The sequence below is a fragment of the Exophiala spinifera genome (genome assembly GCF_000836115.1).
Source record: "Exophiala spinifera strain CBS 89968 unplaced genomic scaffold supercont1.11, whole genome shotgun sequence".
Lineage (NCBI taxonomy): Eukaryota > Fungi > Ascomycota > Eurotiomycetes > Chaetothyriales > Herpotrichiellaceae > Exophiala > Exophiala spinifera.
In genome coordinates this window covers 100,434-125,530 of record NW_015622523.1, presented here as the reverse complement: position 1 = coordinate 125,530, position 25,097 = coordinate 100,434, and the positions used below count along the sequence as shown (strand labels likewise).

At 29.5% G+C, this 25,097-nt stretch overlaps 1 protein-coding gene across 1 annotated transcript; it reads left to right on the top strand.

Moving 5' to 3' along the window:
- Nucleotides 1-348: 348 nt before the first annotated feature.
- Nucleotides 349-2,891, top strand: PV08_11879 (uncharacterized protein; the record flags this gene model as incomplete). Its single annotated transcript, XM_016386187.1, has 8 exons — nucleotides 349-414; nucleotides 470-493; nucleotides 580-701; nucleotides 768-1,170; nucleotides 1,255-1,536; nucleotides 1,594-2,001; nucleotides 2,058-2,305; nucleotides 2,411-2,891. The coding sequence occupies 8 exons, from the start codon at nucleotides 349-351 to the stop codon at nucleotides 2,889-2,891; spliced, it is 2,034 nt and encodes a 677-aa protein (XP_016229995.1).
- Nucleotides 2,892-25,097: the final 22,206 nt, after the last annotated feature.

Here is a 25,097-nt window from a genome sequence, read left to right as displayed (position 1 = left end):
TGCGGATCTTGAACAGATCTCCTTTCTTGCACAGATTTCCTTCCTCCAGGAAGGGAACACTGTGCCTATTTACGCCTCAATAATATCGTTCCTACGTCATGGCTTTACATTTGAAAACCAACGTTCACAGTTATTATGCATACAGCAAGACAAGTCTGCCGGCACGGGGTTAGAAGTCATATCGCCCAGACGGTCCCAGCCAAGGGTTGTATTGCGGGTCCACTCAGGTTGGCCGGAAACCCGCGCAAAACCGATTTGTCATCCTTCATTGACCCGGCTCCGAGACCTTTCAACAGACAGGAATATACTTGGGCAAGTAATCATTTGTGTAGATAAGACTGCTCAGATATGGATTCCCGCGGAAACAGAGGACAAGGGCGAACAAATGCCCGCTTAGCAATTCGTCATCGCTCTGTGAGCTTCACTGCATCCAAGATTCTGCGTGGGTGTATGCTGACATCGAAGAAAGTGCGACCAGTGTCGGTCTCGGAAGGTACGTTCCCTTGGATGCACTATGCAGTCTCAATCGAGCGGGAAATAAGGCACGGATGAATCTTTGACCATGCATTTGCCGAACAGATCGGCTGCGATCGGGCCTCACCATGTGGGAACTGCACATCGGCCGGGCTCGATTGCACGCATTCGACTCCGACCCCAAAGATCATTGCTCCAAAGCAGCGTGTATTAATCTCAGCGCAATAGTAAGTCATTCCTTGGCTCTGTTTTGATGCGTGGTCACCGTCATGCTTGGCACTTATCCATTTTAGCGAGCAAAAGATTGATGGTATCGCGGGAGGCATCGAGGATATCAAACGACTACTCCGTGGCAAGGACTTTGGTACGGACATCGCCAGATCTAGTGACGCCCAGGGAGACTATAGAAAGCAGACCGAACCACCAGTTCCGGTTCCCAAGATTCAACCCGCTTTTAAACCTGAGGGAACCACCACCAGCTGGGAAACTTCTTCTCACATCGTCGACTTCGTCAAGGCTGTTGTCAAGGACTGCGACTTGCGATACTCCGACCCCGAGATTGGTCAAGCCGTGTCGTCCTTGAGCACATTAGTTGAATCCACGGATGGTCGAGTGCTGGACCAACATTCGGACTGTGGCCTGCTCGCCAGGTACAGATCTCCTGTCTCGCCGTTACTACCTCCGTTGAAAGCAGCAGTGGAATTATTGCGGTGGTCAAAAGGCTAGTACCGTTAAGACGATAAAGTCTCTCCGGCACTGACATGAACATCAGTACACAAGCATTACGCGCTCATCACCAATTTATCTCGAATCCTCCCTCTCGAGAAGTTCTCCGAAATTTGTCAAAAAGTGTACTTTGCAGTGGACGAGTACAATGATCTCGAATTCATTCTAGCAAATGGCTACCTATCCTATATCTCATTCGAGTACTTCGTTGCATCCGGAATCCAAGAATACAATGAATATTGCAATCTGTGTTGGAAGAATCTCGTCAACGCCTTTGCACGGCTTCCACTAATTCTTCCGCAATCGATGGAGTCCATTGCAGTACTGGCACTAGGTGTAAGCATTCAAAAGAGCAACGGTAAGGTCATTGCATCTGATTGACTGTTGTTATAGGCTTTCAATGCAATCGAAAACTCCAAGTCGTCACTGGCATGGACGTTTATTTCCTATGCCGCGAATCTCTGCCTCACACTCGGCTACCATCGAAAGGACCCTGCCAGAGAGAACGAGTCATACCTTCGAGTAAGCCAAGAGAGCCTGTTTTGGCTGGTCTACAATCTCGACAAAGGACTATCATTGCGGCTTAGCCGATCTTCTAACATCCGCGATCGGGATATAACGTTGACTGTCAATCCGAATGCACTTCTGCGCACTCGTCAATCCATGATTCAAGGACAGGTATACGATCAGCTCTACAGCCCCAGCGGCTTATCCAAGTCTGATCATGAGCGGCGGACGATTGTCAACGCTTTGGCTCTAGAGCTCCGAGAACTCATTCAGGAGACACGTGTGGATATCATGGTGCGCCTGCATTCACCTACCATGAATAGCAGGAATTATTGACTGACAATAGCCAGAACGCTGAACAGCTCGATCCGAATGTCAATCCGATGGCGATCGTGTATTTGCGCTGCGACCTTGTCTGCAGTTCGTCTACGCTCGCTCTGATCCTGCGAGCTGCCCCTGCACCAGGGGAGTCTGCAAATCGAGCTTCAGAAGAATGTGTGACGGTCGCTCGTGAGGTGATGGACATCCACCAGCAATGTATGGACAGCGTGAAAAGCTGGAAGGGCAACACAGCCATGTTGCAGAAGTACATCAATTGGTGAGTTCCAATGCTTTATCCAAGGCTTTGGCGATCCCATATGCTTTCTATCAATTCAATCACATCGTCAAGTTCCCGGACTGACATATTCCATTGTGCCTCAAGGGCTGTACTACATACACCGTTCATACCCTTCAGCATTCTCTTCACACAAGCCGTCCAACAACTCGACCAATCCGATTTAGCCCGCATAGAGCACTTCGCCTCATCGCTGAAGCCCGAAGCCACCTTGCCAGCATCGCCATCCCACCCGTATCGAATCTACGAACTCCTCAGCCGAACCGCACGCCTCTGCGTGGACAACCAGATCCAGCATCAGCACCATTCTCAATCTGATTCTATCCCCACAAAGTCAGCATCTTCATTGCCCACACCAACCACATTGACGTTCCCCGCAACTACAGAAGCAGATTTTGGATTACAAGACGATGGTCACGGTCCGGGCGTCGACGGACTGCCTGGAGCGGACGAGCTGGATCTTGGAGAGATAGACTTCCATGTGGACAGCCTGAGTGAGTGGTACTATGGCAACCAGCAGATCATGAACCTGATGGATGACGACGCCATGGCGTGGACTTATCAGTGAAGTGTTGGCCTATCAGTCAGCCTCGGCAAAAATCTCCCTATATTTACAGCAGATTGTCAACTTCAGCTTGAGCAATCTGATTCCCATCCGTTTGAAAATGATAGTGGTGGATCGTCCTGCACAGAATGACCCCACCCGCTGGACCACTGGGGTATGGATGCCCTTCGCTTTCAGCCGTGCAATCAATATGTTACGATTCGCTCCACCAGAGGTGTCACTGCACGTATGGGTTTCCTGATAAGTGGGAAGTATAGGAGGCGAAGCCACGGAGAAGGAAGTACTTGAGCGAGTACAAGAGCGAAGTGATCACAACCAAAACGTATGGGTATGATCGTGAACGAAGTTGACTACGTAGTAAGTCTATGTAATGACCGTGTATATATACCTCGTAGAATCCATGGCTCTCTTGGGCTCTGTAGGCTCTGTTCCCCTTAGTCCCCTTTAGCAGAGCCCATGGTCTTTGGCTGGGTCACGTGACCTCGGCTCCCTGGTTCACGTGCGTCGGAGGTAATAACGCCGAGTGGCTGTCGTCACAGCTTGGTCTGCGGCCTCATAAAAGGCCTGGTTCGTAACACAATACCTGTTCTGGCACATCAAAGGAATAATGAAGAGGAGAGTGTGTGTGTTGCCGAGTATCCACTACATTGTGGATGTAGTCAAGGACGAAAAAGTATGCAATCCTTCGCGATCTCTCACTAAGTCCTTCAATTTTAGTAAAGGCGTCTCAAATGCCTGACACCTCTCAGTACTGCTGTAATGGGCGCTGTGCCATCTTATGCCATGCCTTGACAGGTATTATGCAGGACTCAGGTTTGTACGCACCATAGTTTCCCACGACACACTGCTTTACATTCATTTTCCGGTGTGAAGTTGCAGTATGAGAACAGCAACTCGTCTGCCGCTTTCATAAACTTGACTTCTTGAACCGCGTAAAAAAATGTGTTCCTGACCGTCCTCTGACTGTCCTAGATGGTCGACCATGTGGAAGGTTTGTGGTTGTCTTGAAGTGGATTCTTCTTCTCCATAGATGAGGAAGTCGCCTAAAACTCGACTTTTAGTCCACTTCCTCCCATCGGTTCATCGCTGGAAGTCACTGCTGTTCTCTTCGTAGCCAAATATGTGACCGCTCTATGCAATGATATCTCGCTCCGGTGTGAGGGGTCGTCTCTGGACGAAGGGTAAGCGGTCTTGAAGGCAGGCTTGTATATATATCTGGCATCGCTTCGAGTGTCGATGAAACCAAAGGACAAGAGTTGTAAGTTAATACTAGATTGCATCTTTGAACTGAAAGATGGGTTGGCTCGAAAACTTCGCGACTTAGAATACTGATATAGATAGATTCAGACCTGGATCACAAGTTTCACAAGTCCTCTATAGATGCTACAAGCCTTCTTGCTGTAGTACAAACTCCTTGTTGTCGTTGTTGTTATATAAATCTCCTTACTGTGGTGTAAACTCCTTGCACTCGTGATACAAAGTCTCGGATGGCCGCAGCTCTCGCTGCTTCCACAGGATCTCTCCTAGTTGACTTGCAGCTGGATCAATTGCTAAATAATATGAATAGGCTTACCTTGGTTAAGTTTTCAAGCTTGGTTTCGGGATGATTAAGCGCAGGAGCTGATCTGATCCTGTATCATGCAAAGTGTAAAGTGGAACCCGTCCGGAAGCAAATCGTCCTCTGTGGAGATGGAGTTTAAGCTGCCTTGGAAACCACCTTGAATCAGTCCCTGACCCTTGTCGGTGATTTCTGCGAAACCCGCAATGACAGACACATGCCATAGTGATTGCACTGTTAGTTATTCCAAGCGGGCTTCGAAGGTGTGTGCAAAAGAGATACGACCGGAACCCAATGTGTATTAGCCATGTTCTCGCTCAAAATTCATCAGCACCACAGTAAGGAGGTTTGTACAACAACAACAACAAGGTCACATCGCTGGTTGGAAAGATTAAGACGCTGGTCAGTTCTGTTACATATGCTCAGCGGCCCTTCAGTGGATCCTTGCGTAGAGAATCGGTCGCAACGAGAAGGTGTTGGCGGTGTAAGGGCGGACACCATGGCACGCGTACCCCCTGTTGCTTAAATATCACGTGATGGCAAGGGCTGGGCCGACATGCTCCTTGGCTTTCGCTTCCTCAGCGCAGGCAGCCTCACACCATGGGTTCAACCAAAGGTGCACTGGCTCAATGTTCCCGGCAGGACCATTGAGACACTGTCGTCTAACGCTCTTCCCTTGCACTGCGAGTATCTAAACGATTCACTTTCTCTCGTCGTCTCAACCTAGCCTTATGACCACTCTGGTAGACTCACACCGTGCGATTAAGCCTCGTTCGATCACGATAATAACTCTTCCTCCAGCCTGGTTCTGGCCCCGGTGGTCACCACATAGCTTCTTCAGCCGCTAAGGAAGAGATAGTTATATATCTATAGGACAAATTTGAGTCTCTAATCACCACGTTATCTATCAGCAGGACATTACTCTCTACGGGATGGCCAAAGAAGAAGGCACATGAGATAGCTAAAGGGCGAAGTGAAATCTCGCGGTTTCTATCTACACAGTATTTCTTATCTCCACTCCTGCAGGAAAAAGGCTTCTTCTTCATATCGCCACCCAGATTGAGATTTTTGTGTCAACATGAGAGGATAACTAACAGCGGCATGCCAGTGTCCACCACTGTGGATAATGGTGCCGGACAATGCGAGCGCAGGTGAGTCAAGGCAACTGTATTTCAGCAGAGTACTAGAACTTATAAGTGTACTCCTAGGATTCTCGTTATCGCAAGCTTAGATTGCGGTATTGTCGTGTGTGAGTGACATTTTAAGCGTGAGTAGAGGTACTACACCGTAATAGCAGTAGTCTGAACAAATTAGAGTCCCGTTCCACTTGCAGGGACATATAACCGTATCCTTACTGCCTCAAGCATTTCTGTAAACCGAACTAGGCTATCGTCGCTCGTGAACGAAAAGGTTTTAACACTTCTGTGGTGTTAAGAGAAAAGCCACGATCGCCGAGGTATCCATGAACCTGTCCATCAAAACTGCGTCGTAGCCAATTCGTATAGAATAAAATTGAGGGTTGAGAAGGACCTCATCTGCCAAAGAGGATTGATATTGAAGGACCTCAACGGCTGTCCGCCTAACCCACCCGTCTTTTTCAAGTCGTGCCACTACCTTCTCGAGGATGTCATCTGGTAAAGAGGATTTATCTTGAAGGAACGTTAAGGCTGTCTAAAAAACACCACCCCAAGCTCGAACAAAATTTTTTGAAAAACACGTAAATTTATTGCTTTAAACTGCCTGTAGCTCATGTCAATCGGTCCCTGTGGTCATTAACGCGTTCCAAATCCAAAAGGACGCGTTGCGATGGCCATGGGAACCGACTGGCCGAGTTTGAGCGCTGAACCACACAACCTGAAAGAGCATGTCACTTTTCTCCACGAGGCATGCACGCGGCTGCATGCGGTCAAAGACTCCAACAGTGCCGTACCCACAGAAATCATAGGCCCCATCATTGATTCTACCTTACGCCTCCTGTCCAAGGTCACCCAGCACCTCGATGCACAACCCGACACGATGACTGAAGCTATTGGGGGAGACTGTAGGTTTCACATCAATGTCTTCTGACAAATAATACGCGTCAGGCGAAGCTATATTTGGTTATCCCGAGACAATCGTCGGACCATACGTCTGTGTAATGACATGCAGCTTGAACGATTTCTCCAGAATGAAACTATGGAGCTTTGCCCGCGTTTCCACTTGCACGATGTTGACGTGAGCTTCGTACCTCGGTAAGAGAAGTAAGGGAAAGAAATCTCGAGCGACATCACTAAGTGCCTAGATATCTAACTAGTTAAGTATCTAAGAAACTAACTTAGCCAAAGCACTTTTAAGTAGTTACTATTACCTACTAGCCCTCTGCGAGCACGCAGAGCGCAGGCGAATAGCCTGCGGGACGATGGGCTCACACCTTCACATAGTGTTCGGTGTTAAGAACTGAAAAAGTGTGACCTAAGATGAGTCCACAGCTTCAACATCAAGGAAACAACGCGTCGCGACGTGTGTTGACCAAAAAGGGGGAGACAGCATTTAAAAACCACCTGACCCAATAGTATCCAGATCGTACCCGGGACCGAAGCAAGTCCTATTAAGCTTGCGGATATAGTATCGCCTACTAGAAGGATAGAATACCTCTAGCTTATAGACACTTTAAGTTACGCGCTATATATAATATATACAAGGGTAGCTAGAGCTCTAAAAGGTATATATTTATAGCCTTATTAAGTCTAATAAAAGTTATCTTAGAGGAGTTATCGCGATATATATAACCCTATTAAATCTTAAGAATAAGTCATTATTTATAGTATAGAAGCTTTACTATAAGAGAACCTTATATTACGAATCAGCCTGTGTGCAGGCTATATACACAGTATTGATGGCAGTCTATAATAAGGATGGCAGATCAAGCGAAAAAGGGCCTATCAAGAGAGAAATGATCATCACATGACCACGGGCGATGGTCTCAATAAGAATCAGTGATAATTAATGGCTCTTAGCGTGTTAGGCACTAAGAATCACTAAGACACACTAAGACAAGTAAGAATAAGAAGAACTATATATATATAATCATTTTATAGCTTTACTATATAGTTAACTTCATTCACAATTATACCTATACATTTTAGACTATAATTACTTTACTCTAGTACTCACTTAAGTACTTTATTCTTAGTGACCTTGTCTTCTATACTTCCCACTTATCAAGAAACTATATATATAGTAACACTCTTAATAGAGCGAAATATAACTCTTTAATTACCTCTTAATTAAAAGTATTCAGTACAATATCTAGCTTTAACCCTAAAACAGTTTAATCACCCTTACTAATTAACTTAGTCCGCTCCTCTATATTCACTTTAATCACTATAGAGAGAATCACTAATAAAGACAATATTAAAATTGATTACTATTATAATAAAAAGAAGAAGTTAAAGATTTTCTTGAATTAGATCAAAATTATCTTTAAGCTTTAGTCTATTAAGTATATTAATATCTAAGCTAAGGTCTTATTTATTATTATCAATATAAAAGATAATATTTATATTATAATAGAAGTAAAGAGAGAAGCATCAGATGCACAAGGCTGTAGTCAATCTTGTAATATAAGTCGAGAACTAAGAGACGCTTATGAAACACTTCTTCTTTCTTTCGCAGCACTTAATTGTTTACTTCAGACCACACTTGACAATGCGCTAAAGCGCGCGCTGCACCTGAAGTCTGTAGAGAACACTATAAACTTGATTGAGACTTCGCTGTCGTCGCGCTTCACTCTGTATACAGTCTTTATTCTCAATCGATTCTATGTGTATATATTATATATATATATGTACTTGCTTACTGATATTTATGGCTACTTATATCTATTCTCTGTCTGGTCTGTATATCTGTCTAAAGAAAAAGAGGAAAAGAAACACTTACCTAGGCCCCTTGACCTAGATACACGCTTGCTTAGCCTAGGGCCCACTATATTCTAGCTATCTCTCTAGAGAGAGATATTTATCTCTCGACTCACTACAATATATAGATTAAATTTATATATATAGATTATCTCGAGACTAATAACCTAAATAATATATAATAAAATATCTAAATTATCTTTAGCTTATTTATAATCTATAAAAAGTGTCTTAAGTAAATCTTTAAAGTGACTAAGAAAAAATATAATATAATAAGAACTATTTAGAAATTATATTAAAAGAACTTAGCTATTTATTTATTATAAGTATAACTTAGAATAAGTATTCCAATAGATACGCAAAGAGTATAGCGTGTATCTCTAAGCGCGCGTCAAGACAGTATATATAAATATAGTCTAGCGAACTCTTAAGCTTTACACTTTTCATGTAAGCTACTTATATAAGAAACTTCTCTTTCTTATGCTTAGAGTCTTATACTAGAGTATATCTCTAGATAGAAATATCTTAATTCCTTATTATGTTATCACTCTACTTGTTTCTCGAGACATTCTTAATATTCTCTAAATATCACTCTAAACTGGTCAGAGTATATAATATAATAACACTTAATATATAAAGCGTAGAATTAGTCTCTATAAAGAATCCTTAAACTAAGTCATTAAAAAACTTAGAAGTATAAGAGACTCTTAAGAGAAGCACTCCTAACAAGAACCTTAATCTAAATGAACTTAATTAGATTGATTTATCTAGCGCTTTTTAATCTATAGACAAGAAGATTATAATTTATATAAGGCACTTAGAACTTTAGTGACTTCTAGTTAAAAAGCGCCTAAAATATAAAGCTTAAGCTATAAAAGATAAGCTTAATAAAATAGAATCCACTTAATATATAGAGATTACTAACACTATATTACTAAGTTATAAGTGTTTTATTAGCGTGTTAATAATAAATAATAAATCTTACTTATTAAAATATATTAAACTCACTTAACTCTTAAAGTTTAATAGAAGATTAATTAAAGCCCTTTAAAAGTATAAAATAAACTAAAACTATATTTTTTAAATAATACTATAAGTTATAGAAAATTAGTATATAATATATATTGTTACTATAGCGATATATCTAGAAGGGCGAGTAAAAGAAATATAAGAATATAATAATAAGAACTTTATAAGATAAAAGGACTATATTATTTACTTAAAAGGTGTTATTATTATACTTATAGTTTATAAGAGTTAAGTAATTAGTTATTTATATATAGCTAAATAGCGAAAGAATTAGAAAGTGCAAGAATATATTAGTTATATTAAGACTATTAAAACGAATATTCTCTTAATAATAGAGAATAAAAGATATATATAAATTATTCTTAATAGCTTAAAGTCTATAATTTATATAAAGATTATATATAAATATTAAGAGATTCTCTTAAGAGAATAAGTGATAAAGTTTACTATTTATTATAAAGAGATTCTAGAGTATTATAAAAAGATAAAATAGTTATATTAAATTTCTTTTTAAGGCTAGAAGCCTAATATTAAGAAAAATATAAAGAGCACTACTTTTATATAATATATATATAAAAATAGTATATCTAGATATAATGAGATAAGATAAGAAGCCTTTATAAGAATCACTAAAAAATAGATAGAAAAGATAATATCTCTAGTCTTATTTAATAAAAACTATTATAATTATAATGAGAAAAGTTATTATAAAGTTAATTATCTAAAGAATAAGTAACTTATATAAGTGTTATAAAGAGATTATTAAAAATTAAAAAACTAGAGTCTAGTACACTAAGTACTATAGTAACACTAGAACTTAAATTCTTAATAGTATAATTTTATTAAGCCCTAGTATTAAGTCTAGAGATTTAGATTATATATAAATAATATATAATTTAAGCGCTATATAATAGTGAAATATAAATAAACTTTATTTTATAGCTATATATTATAGAGATAGAGCTAAAGCTAATAGATAAAGAGTTTAGAGTAAACACAGTAAATAGATAATTAATATAGATATATAAAAAGTATATTTTTAAAGTCTATATAATTAATATATAAGATATATATATAATATTTATATAGATATTCACTATAATTAATATATATAGATATAATATTATTCTAGAATATTTTTAGCTTTAAGAAGCTAATCTTAATATAGATTAAGAGAATAATACTTAAGAGATATCTTCTAAAGTTAGTATATAAGTAGAGATTATCTCGCTTAATACTATACTATAAGCACTAAATTACTAGATTTATAGAGTTATAATTATCTCTAAATTTAATGAGAATAGAGAGACTAATATAATATTTATAAGTTTTATAGAAAGAGATATTAAATTACTTATAAAGTATTAAGACTATAAAGATATTTTTTATAAGCTTAATATAGTGTCTCTAGAGATAAAAATTATTATAAGGTATTAGATCTTTATTATAAAGAGCGAGACTATACTTTATAAGTCTCTTTATTTACTTAGTAAAAAAGAACTAGATATTCTTTATAACTATATTAAGAATAATCTATAAAAAGAATAGATATAATCTAGTGAGTTATCTATAGACACATTAATTCTATTTATATAAAAGAAGAATAATAATCTATATCTCTATATTAATTATTATACACTTAATTAAATAATTTATAAGAATCGATATTCGCTATTATTAATCTTAGAGATTCTTAACTAACTAAGTGAAAAGAGTATTTTTACTAAGTTAGATTTTAAAGATATATATTACTATATATTTATTATTAAGAAGAACTATTAAAAGACAATATTTCGCACGCGATATAGTCACTATAAGTACTTAATTATATTATTTAGGTTTACTAATATATTAATAATATTTTAGACTTATATAAATAAGACATTAAAAGGCCTTCTTAATAATATTTATATTATGTTTATAAATAATATCTTTATTTTTAGTAATAGCGCTATAGAGTATATAATTTATATATAAAAAATATTAAAAAGACTATAATCTTATAAACTTTATATAAAGTTATTAAAGTATAAATTTAATATTAATAAGGTCGACTTTTTAGGATTTTATATTAGCGTTATAGAGATTATAATGAATTTTAGTAAAGTGATTATAATTATAGAGTAATTAATATTAAAGATCTTTTAAGAGATTTAGATCTTACTTAGATTTATTAACTTTTATAGAGACTTTATTTATAAATACTTTAAAATTATTATACTTATTATAGATTTACTAGTGAATATAAAAAATAATAAAAAGATAGATACTTTTATATAGACTATAAATATAAAGTATATATTTAGCGAATTAAAAAGACACTTTATTATAGTCTTTATATTAATATACTATAATCTTAAGAGATAATCTTATATTAAGATTAATATATTAGAAAAGATAATAAGAGAAGTACTTTATTAAGTTTATAAGATATTTATAGAATATACTCTATAGAGACTTATTATGTTTTTTTTATATAAATTAAATCTTATAGAGAGAAACTATAATATAGAAGATAGTGAGATATTAGTAATTATTAAGATATTTAAGATATAATGTTATTACTTTAAAGTGTCTATAATTAGTATAATAATATTTATTAATTATAAAGCGCTAGAGATATTTATAATAAAGAAACTCTTGAATTATTATTAAGCGTGTTAAATAGAAGTGCTAACTATATATAACTTTTGTATTTAATAAAGACAAGAGAAGAATAATCTTGTTAATAGGCTATCTTATTGCTTAGATTATAATATATTAGAGAGAGAACCTTAGAATAATTCGCTTATAGATTTTTTATAGAGAAGATTACTTATAAAGAACTTATATATTAATTATATATATAATAATAAGAGTATCGCTTTAGAATAAATTATTTTAGTTAAGTTAATTATTAAGAGTATTAACTATATTAATAAAGTTAATAAAAAAGTACTCTAGAAGAGAGAATCTCTATATAGTGAGAGAGAATCCTAAAAGAGAGTATCTCTAGTAAATAAGAGAGAATCTTAAGAGAGAGTATCTCTATATAGTGAGAAAGAACCTTAAAAAAGAGTATTTTTAGTAAATAAGAGAGAACCTTAAGAGAGAGTATCTTTAGTAAATTTAATAATATATATTTTAGCGATAAATATATAAGAAAATAATAATTTATAGAATATATATTTTTATACTAATAAAAATATTATTATAGATATTATAACTAGATAGTAAGTATAAACTAAAAGAAGTATCTTTAGAAGTCTTTATTAAAGATATATTAAGCTTACTTTTAAGTTAAAGAGAGATAATTTTATTATAGAGAATATATAAGTCACTCTTAAGAAGTTTATTTATAGTATTATATTAATCTTTAAAGAACTTATTTAAAGTATAAAGAGCCTTTAAAATAAAAACTTTTAATATTAAGATAAAAAATAAGAGTGTAAAGAAAATATTATTAAGAAGGGCCTCTTTATAAAAGAATAAATAATAAATTATATAAGTTTTATATAGCGAAATAACACTATTTATATATTTTATAATCTAGCTATAAAATAAAAGATTATTAAAGTAAATTATAATAATTTATAATAAGAAGAACACTTTAATAGAAAGTATATATATAAAAGTATTATATAACACTATTAATAATTATAAATATATTATAATAAAAGTAAAGAGAGAAGCACTAGATACACAGTACTATAGTTAATCTTATAATATAAGTTAAGAACTAAGAGATGCTTATAAAACACTTCTTCTTTCTTTCGCAGCACTTAATTATTTACTCTAGATCACACTTAATAGTGCGCTAAAGCGCGCGCTATATTTAGAGTCTATAAAGAATACTGTGAACTTAGTTAAGGCTTCGCTATTATTGTGTATCACTCTATACACGATCTTTATTCTTAATCGATTCTATATATATATGTTATATATATGTGTGTACTTGCTTACTAATATTCATGGCTACTTATGTCTATTCTCTGTCTGGTCTATATATTTGTCTAAAGAAAAAGAGAAAAAGAAACACTTATCTAGGCCTTTTAATCTAGATATATACTTACTTAGCTCAGGGCTCACTATATTCTAGCTATCTCTCTAGAGAGGAACACTTATCTCTTAACTCACTACAATATAAGAAGATTTTTAACTATATTAATATTTATAATATATATTAAAGAATAAAAGTCTCTCGCTATAAGCTTTATAGTTAATTATAATTACTCTCTAGACTTAAGAGCCCTTAATAAAATATCTTAATAAACTTTATTATAGACTTATTATTTATAAAGTATTATAAAATAATATATAATATAATACTAATAATAATAAATAAATTCTTAAAGATAGTAATCTTTATTTCTTATTAAGAGATAATTAATACTATTAAACTAAGATAATTAATGCTAAAGAGAATAGTTATAAAGTTTAGTGCCTTAAAATTAATTATATTAGATAAAGAGATTATCTTTATAGTGTTATATTAAGAAGCACTATATTTTTATTTTATAACTTATAAACTTTTCTTAATAGTCTTTTATCTATAAATAAATAAATAAACTAAATAAATAAATTAAACTTTAAAATATTATTTATACTACTATATTAATTACTAATAAAATAATTAGACTTAACTATTTATAAGCGCGAAGTATATAATAAACTTAGTAAGAAATATTATTATAAAGAAGTTCTCTTTTAGCTTAATTCTTAAATTTAAATTAACGCTATATATAAACCTTATAAGAGATCTATAAAAGAACTCTTTAAAGAACACTCTTACTCTTAAGTATAGAAAGTAACTAGCGAATATAATAAAAAACACTATAAAGACACACTAAATAGTAAAGAAATAAATAAAAAAGACTTATAATAAAAAGTGTTCTATAAAATACTTCTCACTAGAAAGTAAAGTTATACTAGTGACGCGAAATATTTATATATTAAGAGTAAGTAAGAAGCTAAGAGATCACTTTTTAGGACTCTTTAAAGTGATAAAGAAATATAGTAAAAATATATATTAATTTAATTTACTAAAGAAATATAAAAAGCTTTATTACACTTTTTATATATCACTATTAAAGCTATATTATATATAAAAAGACCGAGTTATATCTAAGCTAATCAAGATTAATAAGAATAAAGAGTGAGTTATTGAAGAGATTCTTAATAATAGAAAAAGAAGTAAGGTTTAGAAGTACTATATTAAATAAAAAGGCTTTTCTAAAGTCTATAATATATAAGAACTAGCGAGTTACTTACAAAATATATATAAGAAAATTATTAACTATATATAAAAGAAGAAAGAAAGAAAGTTATAAATTTAATATTAAGCTTAAAGATCACTCGCGCGCGAATATTCACTTATTCTCTAGAAATAAATAAAGAAAAAAAAAAAAAAAGAAAAAGAGATATTGCTTAAGCGCTAAAGTATAGATAAGCTATATATTTAACACAAAAATAAATTAGCTAAAGTTATCGCTTTTTATCTAACTAACTACTCACTAGAGAATAGCGATTATTTCTTCTTAGAGAAGTCGCTCTTCACTTAAGATAAAAAAGAGAGATTATACTAAAACATTATTAGTATATATCACGCTAAAGAGAAATATATTTATCACTTAATAAAAAGCTTTTATTAATACTTAAATAGTCTTAACTAGCCGCTTAAGCGACTCTACTACTGACTATAGTAAAGCTATAGAAGCGATAACTAAGATAACAGTGTAAGCACTTAAGCCAATAAGATATATACTAGCCAATAAATTATTGATAGTATAATATATCTTGTCGACTAAGAGGGTATTCTCACTACTCTTAATATAAATATTATTTATTATGAGAAGCGCTTTAGCTTTAATATAATAGAAGATAGAAGACTATATAAAGTTAGTAAAGATTTATATATTAAGAGTATAAAAGTATTATACTTCTTAGTATTAATAACCGCCTTAATTATTTTTAGAGTAAATATAATAGTTCTTAGCTATAACCTCTATTAAAGTCTTATATTTATAGATTAGCACGCTATTTATATACTTATTATAAAGAAAATATAAATATCATTAATAGTGATTCTTCTCGTGAATATTATATTTATATTTCTTCTTTAGTGAAGACAAGAAAGAGAGAGAGAAGTAACACAATAAAGAGACTACTATAATTAGTATAGAAACTATATAAGAAATAAGTAACTTATAAGAAGATAAAAAATTATTAGCTTTAGTGACTAGAGAGCTAAAAACAAGAGTAATATTAGTTATTTTTCTGTAGCGATTAGTATAATATCTATATAGTGTATATAAATAGTATATAAACAGATAAACTCACTATTTAATAAAGATATAAGGAAAAGAAAAGAGAAAAGAAAGAATAAGAATAAAGTAAAGATATAAATATCTTACTTATTATCTTATTAGTAATATTCACTAAATAAATAAAAATTTTAACTTAAGTGAAGCGTAAATAGAAAGAATAAATAGAAGCTAAATACTATTTATTTAACTATAATAATAGAACTATAGAAGCGTAGCTAGCTTAATTACTATAACTATATAGTGTGTATTAAAACTAAAGGAATTATATTATAGAGACTAAGATTATCTCGTCTTAAGGCCTCACTATTTAAGATCTACTAAGTCTAGTGAGTAAAGAAAATTCTATAAGAATTAAATAAAGTGACTTATAGAGAAGAGTTCCTTAGCGAGGATAGTGAATAAAGAGAAGTTTTAGTATCACATTATAATATTAGACTAAAAATTTAAGAGTCGCACTTTCTATAGTGTAGCGCAAGAATATATTATACGATTTATACTAGCGCCTTTTAAGGATAAAAGGCCCCTAGAGAAGGGGGATAATATTATAAGCGTAACTTAAGATAAGTATTCTAATGAGCGCGTAGAGAGTATAGTGTGTATCCCTAAGCGCGCGCCAAGATAGCGTATATAAATATAGTTTAGTGGACTCTTAAGCTTCGCACTTTTTATGTAAGCTATCTATATAAGGAACTTCTCTTCTTTATGCTTAAAGTCTTATACTAGAGCGTATCTCTAGATAGAAATATCTTAACTCTCTATTATGTTATCACTCTATTTGTTCCTCGAGATATTTCTAATAATAGAGAAGTTATAGAAGCGATAACTAAGGTGATATTAACAATAATATATTAACTAATAAGATATATATAAGCCAAGAGATCCTTAATTATAGTGTATATCTTATCGATTAATAGCGCACTATTATCGCTCTAGATATAGTGATTATTTAATATTACTAGATTAACAATATAGTGAGCTAAAGAGAAGAGAGACTATATATAGTTAGTGAGACTTATATATAAAGAGTATATATATATATATTTATTAGTAGCCCTTATTATCTTAATTATTTAAGAAGCAAGACTAATAATTCTTAAATATAACTTCTTTAAGAGTCCAAAAAATATAGCTTAGCGAGCTACTTATACTCTCTTTATAAAGAGAGTGTAGACACTATATATATAGGCCCTTAATTTCTTTATTCTCTTTATTATTATTATTAGTGAAGCGTTTATACTTCGTATAATACTTAAGAGAGAGATTAAAAACAAGGCTAGACAAGAATAGAGATAGAGATACTATATATAATTAATATAAAAAGTGTAGAAATAATATAAGACTTATAAAGAGATGAAAGTATAAAGCTACTCATTATAAAAAGAGCGAAAACAAGAGTAGTATTAGCTATAATCTATAGTGATTAGTATAATATTTATATAGTATATATAAATAGTATATAAATAAATAAACTCACTATTTAATAAAAATATAAAAAAAAAAAAGAAAAGAAGAAAGAAGAGAATAGAGTAAAGAATATAGAAGCCTCACTTACTATTTTGTTAACTAGTATTCACTAAGTAGATAAAAATTTTAACTTAAGTAAAGTATTATAATAAGAGTAAAGAGAGAAGCATTAAATATATAGGGCTATAGTTAATCTTGTAATATAAGTTAAGAACTAAGAGACACTTATGAAACACTTTTTCTTTCTTTTATAGCACTTAATTATTTACTCTAGACCACACTTAATAGTGCGCTAAAGCGCGCGCTATATCTAAAGTCTATAGAGAACACTATAAACTTGGTTAAGACTTTATTATCGCTATATATCACTCTATATATAGTCTTTATTCTTAATCGATTTTATATATATATATTATATATATATATATATACTTACTTACTAATATTCATGACTACTTATATCTATTCTCTATTTAGTCTATATATTTGCCTAAAGAAAAAGAGAAAAAGAAACACTTATCTAGGCCTCTTAATCTAAATATATATTTACTTAGCCTAGAACTCACTATATTCTAGTTATCTCTTTAAAGAGAAATATCTATCTCTTAACTCACTATAGTATAAATAGAGATAATAAATAAAAACTAAATACTATTTATTTAACTATAATAATTAGACTATAAAAACATAGTTAGTATAGTTATTATAATTATATAGCTTATATTAGAATTAATAAGATATTAATATAAAAAGCGAGACTATTTAATCTTAAGACCTTACTATTTAGAATCTACTAGATCTAGTGAGAAATAAAAAGTCTATAAAGATTAAATAAAGAATAACTTTTAAGAAAGAATTCCTTAATAAGTATAGTGAATAAGAAGAAGTCTTAGTATTATAAAATAGTGTTAAGTTAAAAGCTTAGAAATTATACTCACTATAGTATAATATAAAGAAATATTATATAACTTATATTAATATCTTTTAAGAATAAAAGATCTTTAAAAGAGAGAGATAATATTATAAGTATAACTTAAAATAAGTATTTTAATAAGTGTATAAAGAGTATAGCGTGTATCTCTAAATATATATTAAGATAATATATATAAATATAGTCTAGTGAACTTTTAAGCTTTACACTTTTTATATAAGCTACTTATATAAAAAACTTCTCTTTCTTATATTTAGAGTTTTATACTAAAGCGTATCTCTAGATAGAAATATCTTAACTCTCTATTATATTATTACTCTATCTATTTCTTAAGGCATTCTTAATAAAGTGCTTATTTATAGTTAATATAGTATAATAACATTATAATAATATAGTATAATACTATCTCTATATATATATATAGTTATTATATAGACTCACTATATAGTTAACTTTATTTATAATTATATCTATATATTTTAGACTATAATCTCCTCGCTTTAAGTACTCGCTTTAATACTTTGTTCTTAATAATCTTATCTCTTATACTTCTCACTTATTAGAAAACTATATATATAGTGATATCTTTAGTGAAGCGAAATATAATAATAAATTATAGAACTTTTACTAAAGTTATAATATAGTTTTAAGTCTCTTTAGTCTTTATATACTTTACTATTTAATATCGCGTTAAGAGTACTCGCTATTAAGATAAGAGAGTGACTAAATATATTATATACTTAATTAACTTAATTATTTTCTATCTACTAAAGAGAGAATATCTCTTAAATACTATAAAGATAGTAACTAGTTTATAAATTAAGTATTCACTTAAATAATAAAGTTCCCACTTAAGTAATAAATTTATCACTTAAATAGTAAATATTTACTTAAATAATAAATAATAAAAACCTATTAGAAATACCTTAAAAAATAAGTAGAGTAATAATATAATAAAGAATTAAGATATTTTTATCTAGAGATACACTTTAGTATAAGACTCTAAGTATAAGAAAGAGAAGTTTCTTATATAGATAGCTTATATAAAAAGTGCGAAGCTTAAGAGTTCACTAGACTATATTTATATATACTATCTTAACGCGCGCTTAAAGATATATATTATACTCTCTACACACTCATTAAAATATTTATTCTAAGTTACACTTATAATATTATTTCTCTTCTCTAGAGATCTTTTATCCTTAAAAGACACTAGTATAAGTTATATAATATTTCTTTATATTGCGCTATAATAAGTATAACTTCTAAGCTCTTAGCTTAACACTATTCTATAATATTAAGACTTCTTCTTATTCACTATACTTATTAAGGAATTCTTTCTTAAAAGTTATTCTCTATTTAATTTTTATAGACTTTTTATTTCTTGCTAGACCTAGTAAATCCTAAATAATAAGACTTTAAGATTAAATAGTCTCGCTTTTTATATTAATATCTTATTAATTCTAGTGTAAGCTATATAGTTATAATAACTATATTAGCTATATTTTTATAGTTTAATTATTATAATTAAATAAATAGTATTTAGTTCTTATTTATTATCTTTATTTATACTTCACTTAAATTAAAATTTTTATCTACTTAATAAATACTAGTTAGTAAAGCGATAAATAAGGCTTTTATATTCTTTACTTTATTCTCTTCTTTCTTTTTTTCTTTTCTTTTTTTATATCTTTATTAAATAGTGAGTTTATTTATTTATATATTATTTATATACACTATATAGATATTATACTAATTATTATAAATTATAATTAACATTACTTTTACTTTTACTTCTCTTGTAATAAGTAATTTTATATCTCTATCTTCTTATAAATCTTGCGCTATTTCTATACTTTTTATACTAATTATATATAGTATCTTTATCTCTATCTTTATCTAGCCTTATTTCTAGTTTCTTTTTTAAGCGCTATATAAAGTATAAATATCTTATTAATAATAATAATAAAGAGAATAAAGAAACTAAAAATCTATATATATAGTGTCTATACTCTCTTTATGAAGAGAGTATAAATAGCCCACTAAGCTATATTTTCTAGACTCTTAAAGAAGTTATATTTAAAAACTACTAGCTTTACTTTTTAAATAATTAAGATAGTAAGAATTACTAGTAAATATATATATATATATACTCTTTATATATAAGTCTCACTAACTATATATAGTCTCTCTTCTTCTTAACTCGCTATATTATTAATCTAGTGATATTAAATAATTACTATATCTAGGGCGATAATAATACACTATTAATTAATAAGATATATACTATAACTAAGAACCTTTTAGCTTATATATATCTTGCTAACTAGTATATTATCGCTAATATTATCTTATTTATCGCTTTTATAGCTTCTTTATAACCAGTAAAAAAGTCGCTTAAGCGACTAATTAAGATCTTATATAAGTTTATTAAGTTTATTACTTATATAATAAGTTTACTATCTTTATATATAATATATACTAATTATAATAGTTCGATTAATTCGCGCCCTCTTAAATATCTAAGAACTTTAATAAAAAGTAATTAGTGTTATCTCTTAATGAGTAATTAATTAAATAAAGAGTGATAACTTTAATTAATTTATTTTTATATTAAATATATAGTCTATTTATACTTTAATACTTAAGCGATATCTCTTTTTCTTTTTTTTTTTTTCTTTATTTATTTCTAGAGAGTAAGTAAGTACTTATATATAAGTAATCTTTAAACTTAATATTAAATTTATAACTTTCTTTCTTTTTTCTTTTATATATAATTAGTAATCTTCTTATATATATTTTATAAGTGACTCGCTAATTTCTATATATTATAGACTTTAAAAAAGTCTTTTTATTTAATATAGTATTTCTAGACTTTATCTCTTTTTTTATTATTAAGAATCTCTTTAATAGCTCACTCTTTATCTTTATTAATCTTAATTAGCTTAGATATAACTTAGTCTTTTTATATATAATATAGTTTTAATAATAATATATAAAAGATATAATAAAGTCTTTTATATTTTTTTAATAAATTAAGTTAATATATATTCTTCTTATATTTCTCTATCACTTTAAAAGATTCTAGAAAGCGATCTTCTAGCTTCTTATTTACTCTTAATATATAAATATTTTATATCACTAGTATAATCTTACTTTTTAATGAAAAGTGTTTTATAAAACACTTTTTATTATAAGTCTTTTTTATTTATTTCTTTATTATTTAGTATATCTTTATAATATTCTTTATTATATTTATTAATTACTTTCTATACTTAAGAGTAAGAGTATTCTTTAAAAAGTTCTTTTATAAGTCTCTTATAAGGTTTATATATAATATTGATTTAAACCTAAGAACTAAATTAAAAGAGAACTTCTTTATAATAATATTTTATATTAAGTTTATTATATACTTTATATTTATAAGTAATTAAATCTAATTATTTTATTAATAATTAATATAGTAATATAAATAGTATTCTAAAGTCTAGTTTATTTATTTAGTTTATTTATCTATTTATAAATTAAAAACTATTAAGAAGAGTTTATAAGTTATAAAATAGAAATATAGTGCTTTTTAATATAACACTATAAAGATAATCTCTTTATTTAATATAATTAATCTTAAAGCACTAAACTTTATAATTATTCTCTTTAATATTAATTATCTTAGTTTAATAATATTAACTATCTTTTAATAAAAAATAAAGATCACTATCTTTAAGAATTTATTTATTATTATTAATATTATATTATATACTATTTTATAATACTCTATAAATAATAAATTTATAATAAAGTTTATTAAGATATTTTATTAAGAACTTTTAAGTCTAAAAAGTAATTATAATTAATTATAAAGCTTATAATAAAAAATCTTTATTTTTTAATATATATTATAAATATTAATATAATTAAAAATTTTCTTATATATTTATAGTTACTAGTAATATTATATAATACTTTTATATATATACTTTTTATTAAAATATTTTTCTTACTATAAATCATTATAATTCACTTTAATAATTTTCTATTTTATAACTAAATTATAAAATATATAAATAACACTATCTCGCTATATAAAATCTATATAATTCATTATTTATTCTTTTATAAAGAGACCCTTTTTAATAATATCTTTTTTATATTCTTATTTTTTATTTTAATATTAAAAGTCTTTATCTTAAAGACTCTTTATACTTTAAATAAGTTCTTTAAGAATTAATATAATACTATAAGTAAGCTCCTTAAAAGTGACTTATATATTCTTTATAATAAAATTATCTCTCTCTAACTTAAAAGTGAGCTTAATATATTTTTAATAAAAGCTTTTAAGAATACTTCTCTTAATCTATATTTATTATCTAGTTATAATACTTATAATAATATTTTTATTAATATAGAGATATATATTTTATAAATTATTATCTTCTTATATATTTATCACTAAAATATATATTACTAAATTTATTAAAGATATTCTCTCTTAAGATTCTCTCTTATTCACTAAAAATACTCTCTTTTAAAATTTTTTCTCACTATATAAAGATACTCTCTCTTAAGATTCTCTTTTATTTATTAAAGATATTCTCTCTTAAGATTCTCTCTTACTATATAAAGATACTCTTTTTTAAGATTCTCTCTTATTCACTAAAAATACTCTCTTTTAAGGTTCTCTCTCACTATATAGAGATACTCTCTTTTAAGGTTCTCTCTTATTCACTAAAAATACTCTTTTTTAAGGTTCTCTCTCACTATATAGAGATACTCTCTTTTAAGATACTTCTTTATTAGCTTTATTAATATAGTTAGTATTTTTAATAATTAACTTAACTAAAATAATTTATTTTAAAGCGATACTCTCGCTATTATATATATAATTAATATATAAATTTCTTATAAATAATCTTCTCTATAAAAGATTTATAAGCGAATTATTTTAAAGTTCTCTCTTTAGTATATTATAGTCTAAATAATAAGATAGCTTATTAATAAAATTATTCTTTTCTTATCTTTATTAAATATAAAAGTTATATATAGCTAGTATTTTTATTTAGCGCGCTTAATAATAATTTAAAAATTTCTTTATTATAAATATTTTTAATGCTTTATAATTAATAAGTACTATTATATTAATTATAAACACTTTAAAATAGTAATATTATATCTTAAATATCTTAATAATCATTAATATTTTATTATTTTTTATATTATAGTTTCTCTTTACAAGATTTAACTTATATAAAAAGAATATAATAAATCTCTATAAAGTGTGTTCTATAGATATTTTATAAACTTAATAGAGTATTTCTTTTATCGCTTTTCTTAATATATTAATCTTAATATAAAACTATCTCTTAAGATTATAGTATATTAATATAGAGATTATAATAAAGTGTCTCTTTAATTCACTAAATATATACTCTATATTTATAGTCTATATAAAAGTATCTATCTTTTTATTATTTTTTATACTTACTAGTAAATTTATAATAAGTATAATAATTTTAAAGTACTTATAAATAAAGTCTTTATAAAAGTTAGTGAATTTAAATAAGATCTAAATCTCTTAAAAGGTCTTTAATATTAACTACTTTATAATTATAATTACTTTATTAAAATTTATTATAATCTCTATAATATTAATATAAAATCCTAAAAAGTCGATCTTATTAATATTAAATTTATATTTTAATAACTTTATATAAAGTTTATAGAACTATAATCTTTTTAATATCTTTTATATATAAGTTATATACTTTATAACACTATTACTAAAAATAAAGATATTATTTATAAATATAATATAAATATTATTAAGAAAGTCTCTTAATATCTTATTTATATAGATCTAGAATATTATAAATATATTAATAAGCTTAAATAATATAACTAAGTATTTATAGTAACTATATTATATATAAAATATTATCTTTTAGTGATTCTTCTTAATAATAAATATATAATAATATATATCTTTAAGATCTAACTTAATAAAAATACTCTTTTTATTTAACGTGGTTGATAAGCGAGTGAGACAGACAAGCGAGTGAGACACCCCACCAGAATTTTACTACACTCAACTTCCAGGATTGTTTTCCTAACCACCAACGATGGCATCTCTTAATAATGACCGGCAAATAAACCTTGCTCTTCAGGCTATCAAACAAGGCCAAAATCTCAGTGCCCGAGCCGCTGCTAAGATATACGAAGTTAGTCACGCAACTCTGTCCCGCCGACTGAAGGGTATCCAATCTCGACGCGACAATATACCTAAATCACGGAATTTGACGCAGCTAGAAGAAAGAATGATTATTCAATATGTTCTCGACCTGGATGCTCGATCTTACCCTCCCCGGCTCGCTGGTGTGGAAGAAATGGCTAATCGACTGCTATTAGAGCGCAACGCGCCACGCGTAGGGAAGCGCTGGGCAACAAACTTCGTCAAACGACAACCAGAGCTCCGGACACGTTTTCTTCGTCGGTATGACTATAGCAGAGCTCAATGCGAAGATCCCGACGCGATTCGCGCGTGGTTCGCGTTGGTGAAGAACACTATTGCAAAATATGGTGTAGTGGATGCGGATATCTATAACTTTGACGAGACTGGGTTTATGATGGGCATTATCTCAACAGGCATAGTCGTGACCAGTACTGAAAGACGTTCAGGTGTTAAGATGGTTCAACCAGGTAATCGGGAATGGGTCACAGTTATTCAGGGTGTCAACGCGTTGGGCTGGACAGTCCCGCCGTTCATTATTGTTTCAGGTAAATATCACCTATCGACTTGGTACCAAAACAGCACTCTCCCACCAGACTGGGTGATTGCCACATCTCCTAATGGCTGGACCACAAACGAGAGAGGTGTAGAATGGATTCAGCACTTTAATAAGTACACAAAACCGCGAAGTACAGGTAAATATCGCCTATTGGTCCTCGACGGGCATGAAAGCCACCACTCAACCGATTTTGAGCTCTACTGCAAAGACCATGATATTATTACTCTTTGTATGCCTCCTCACT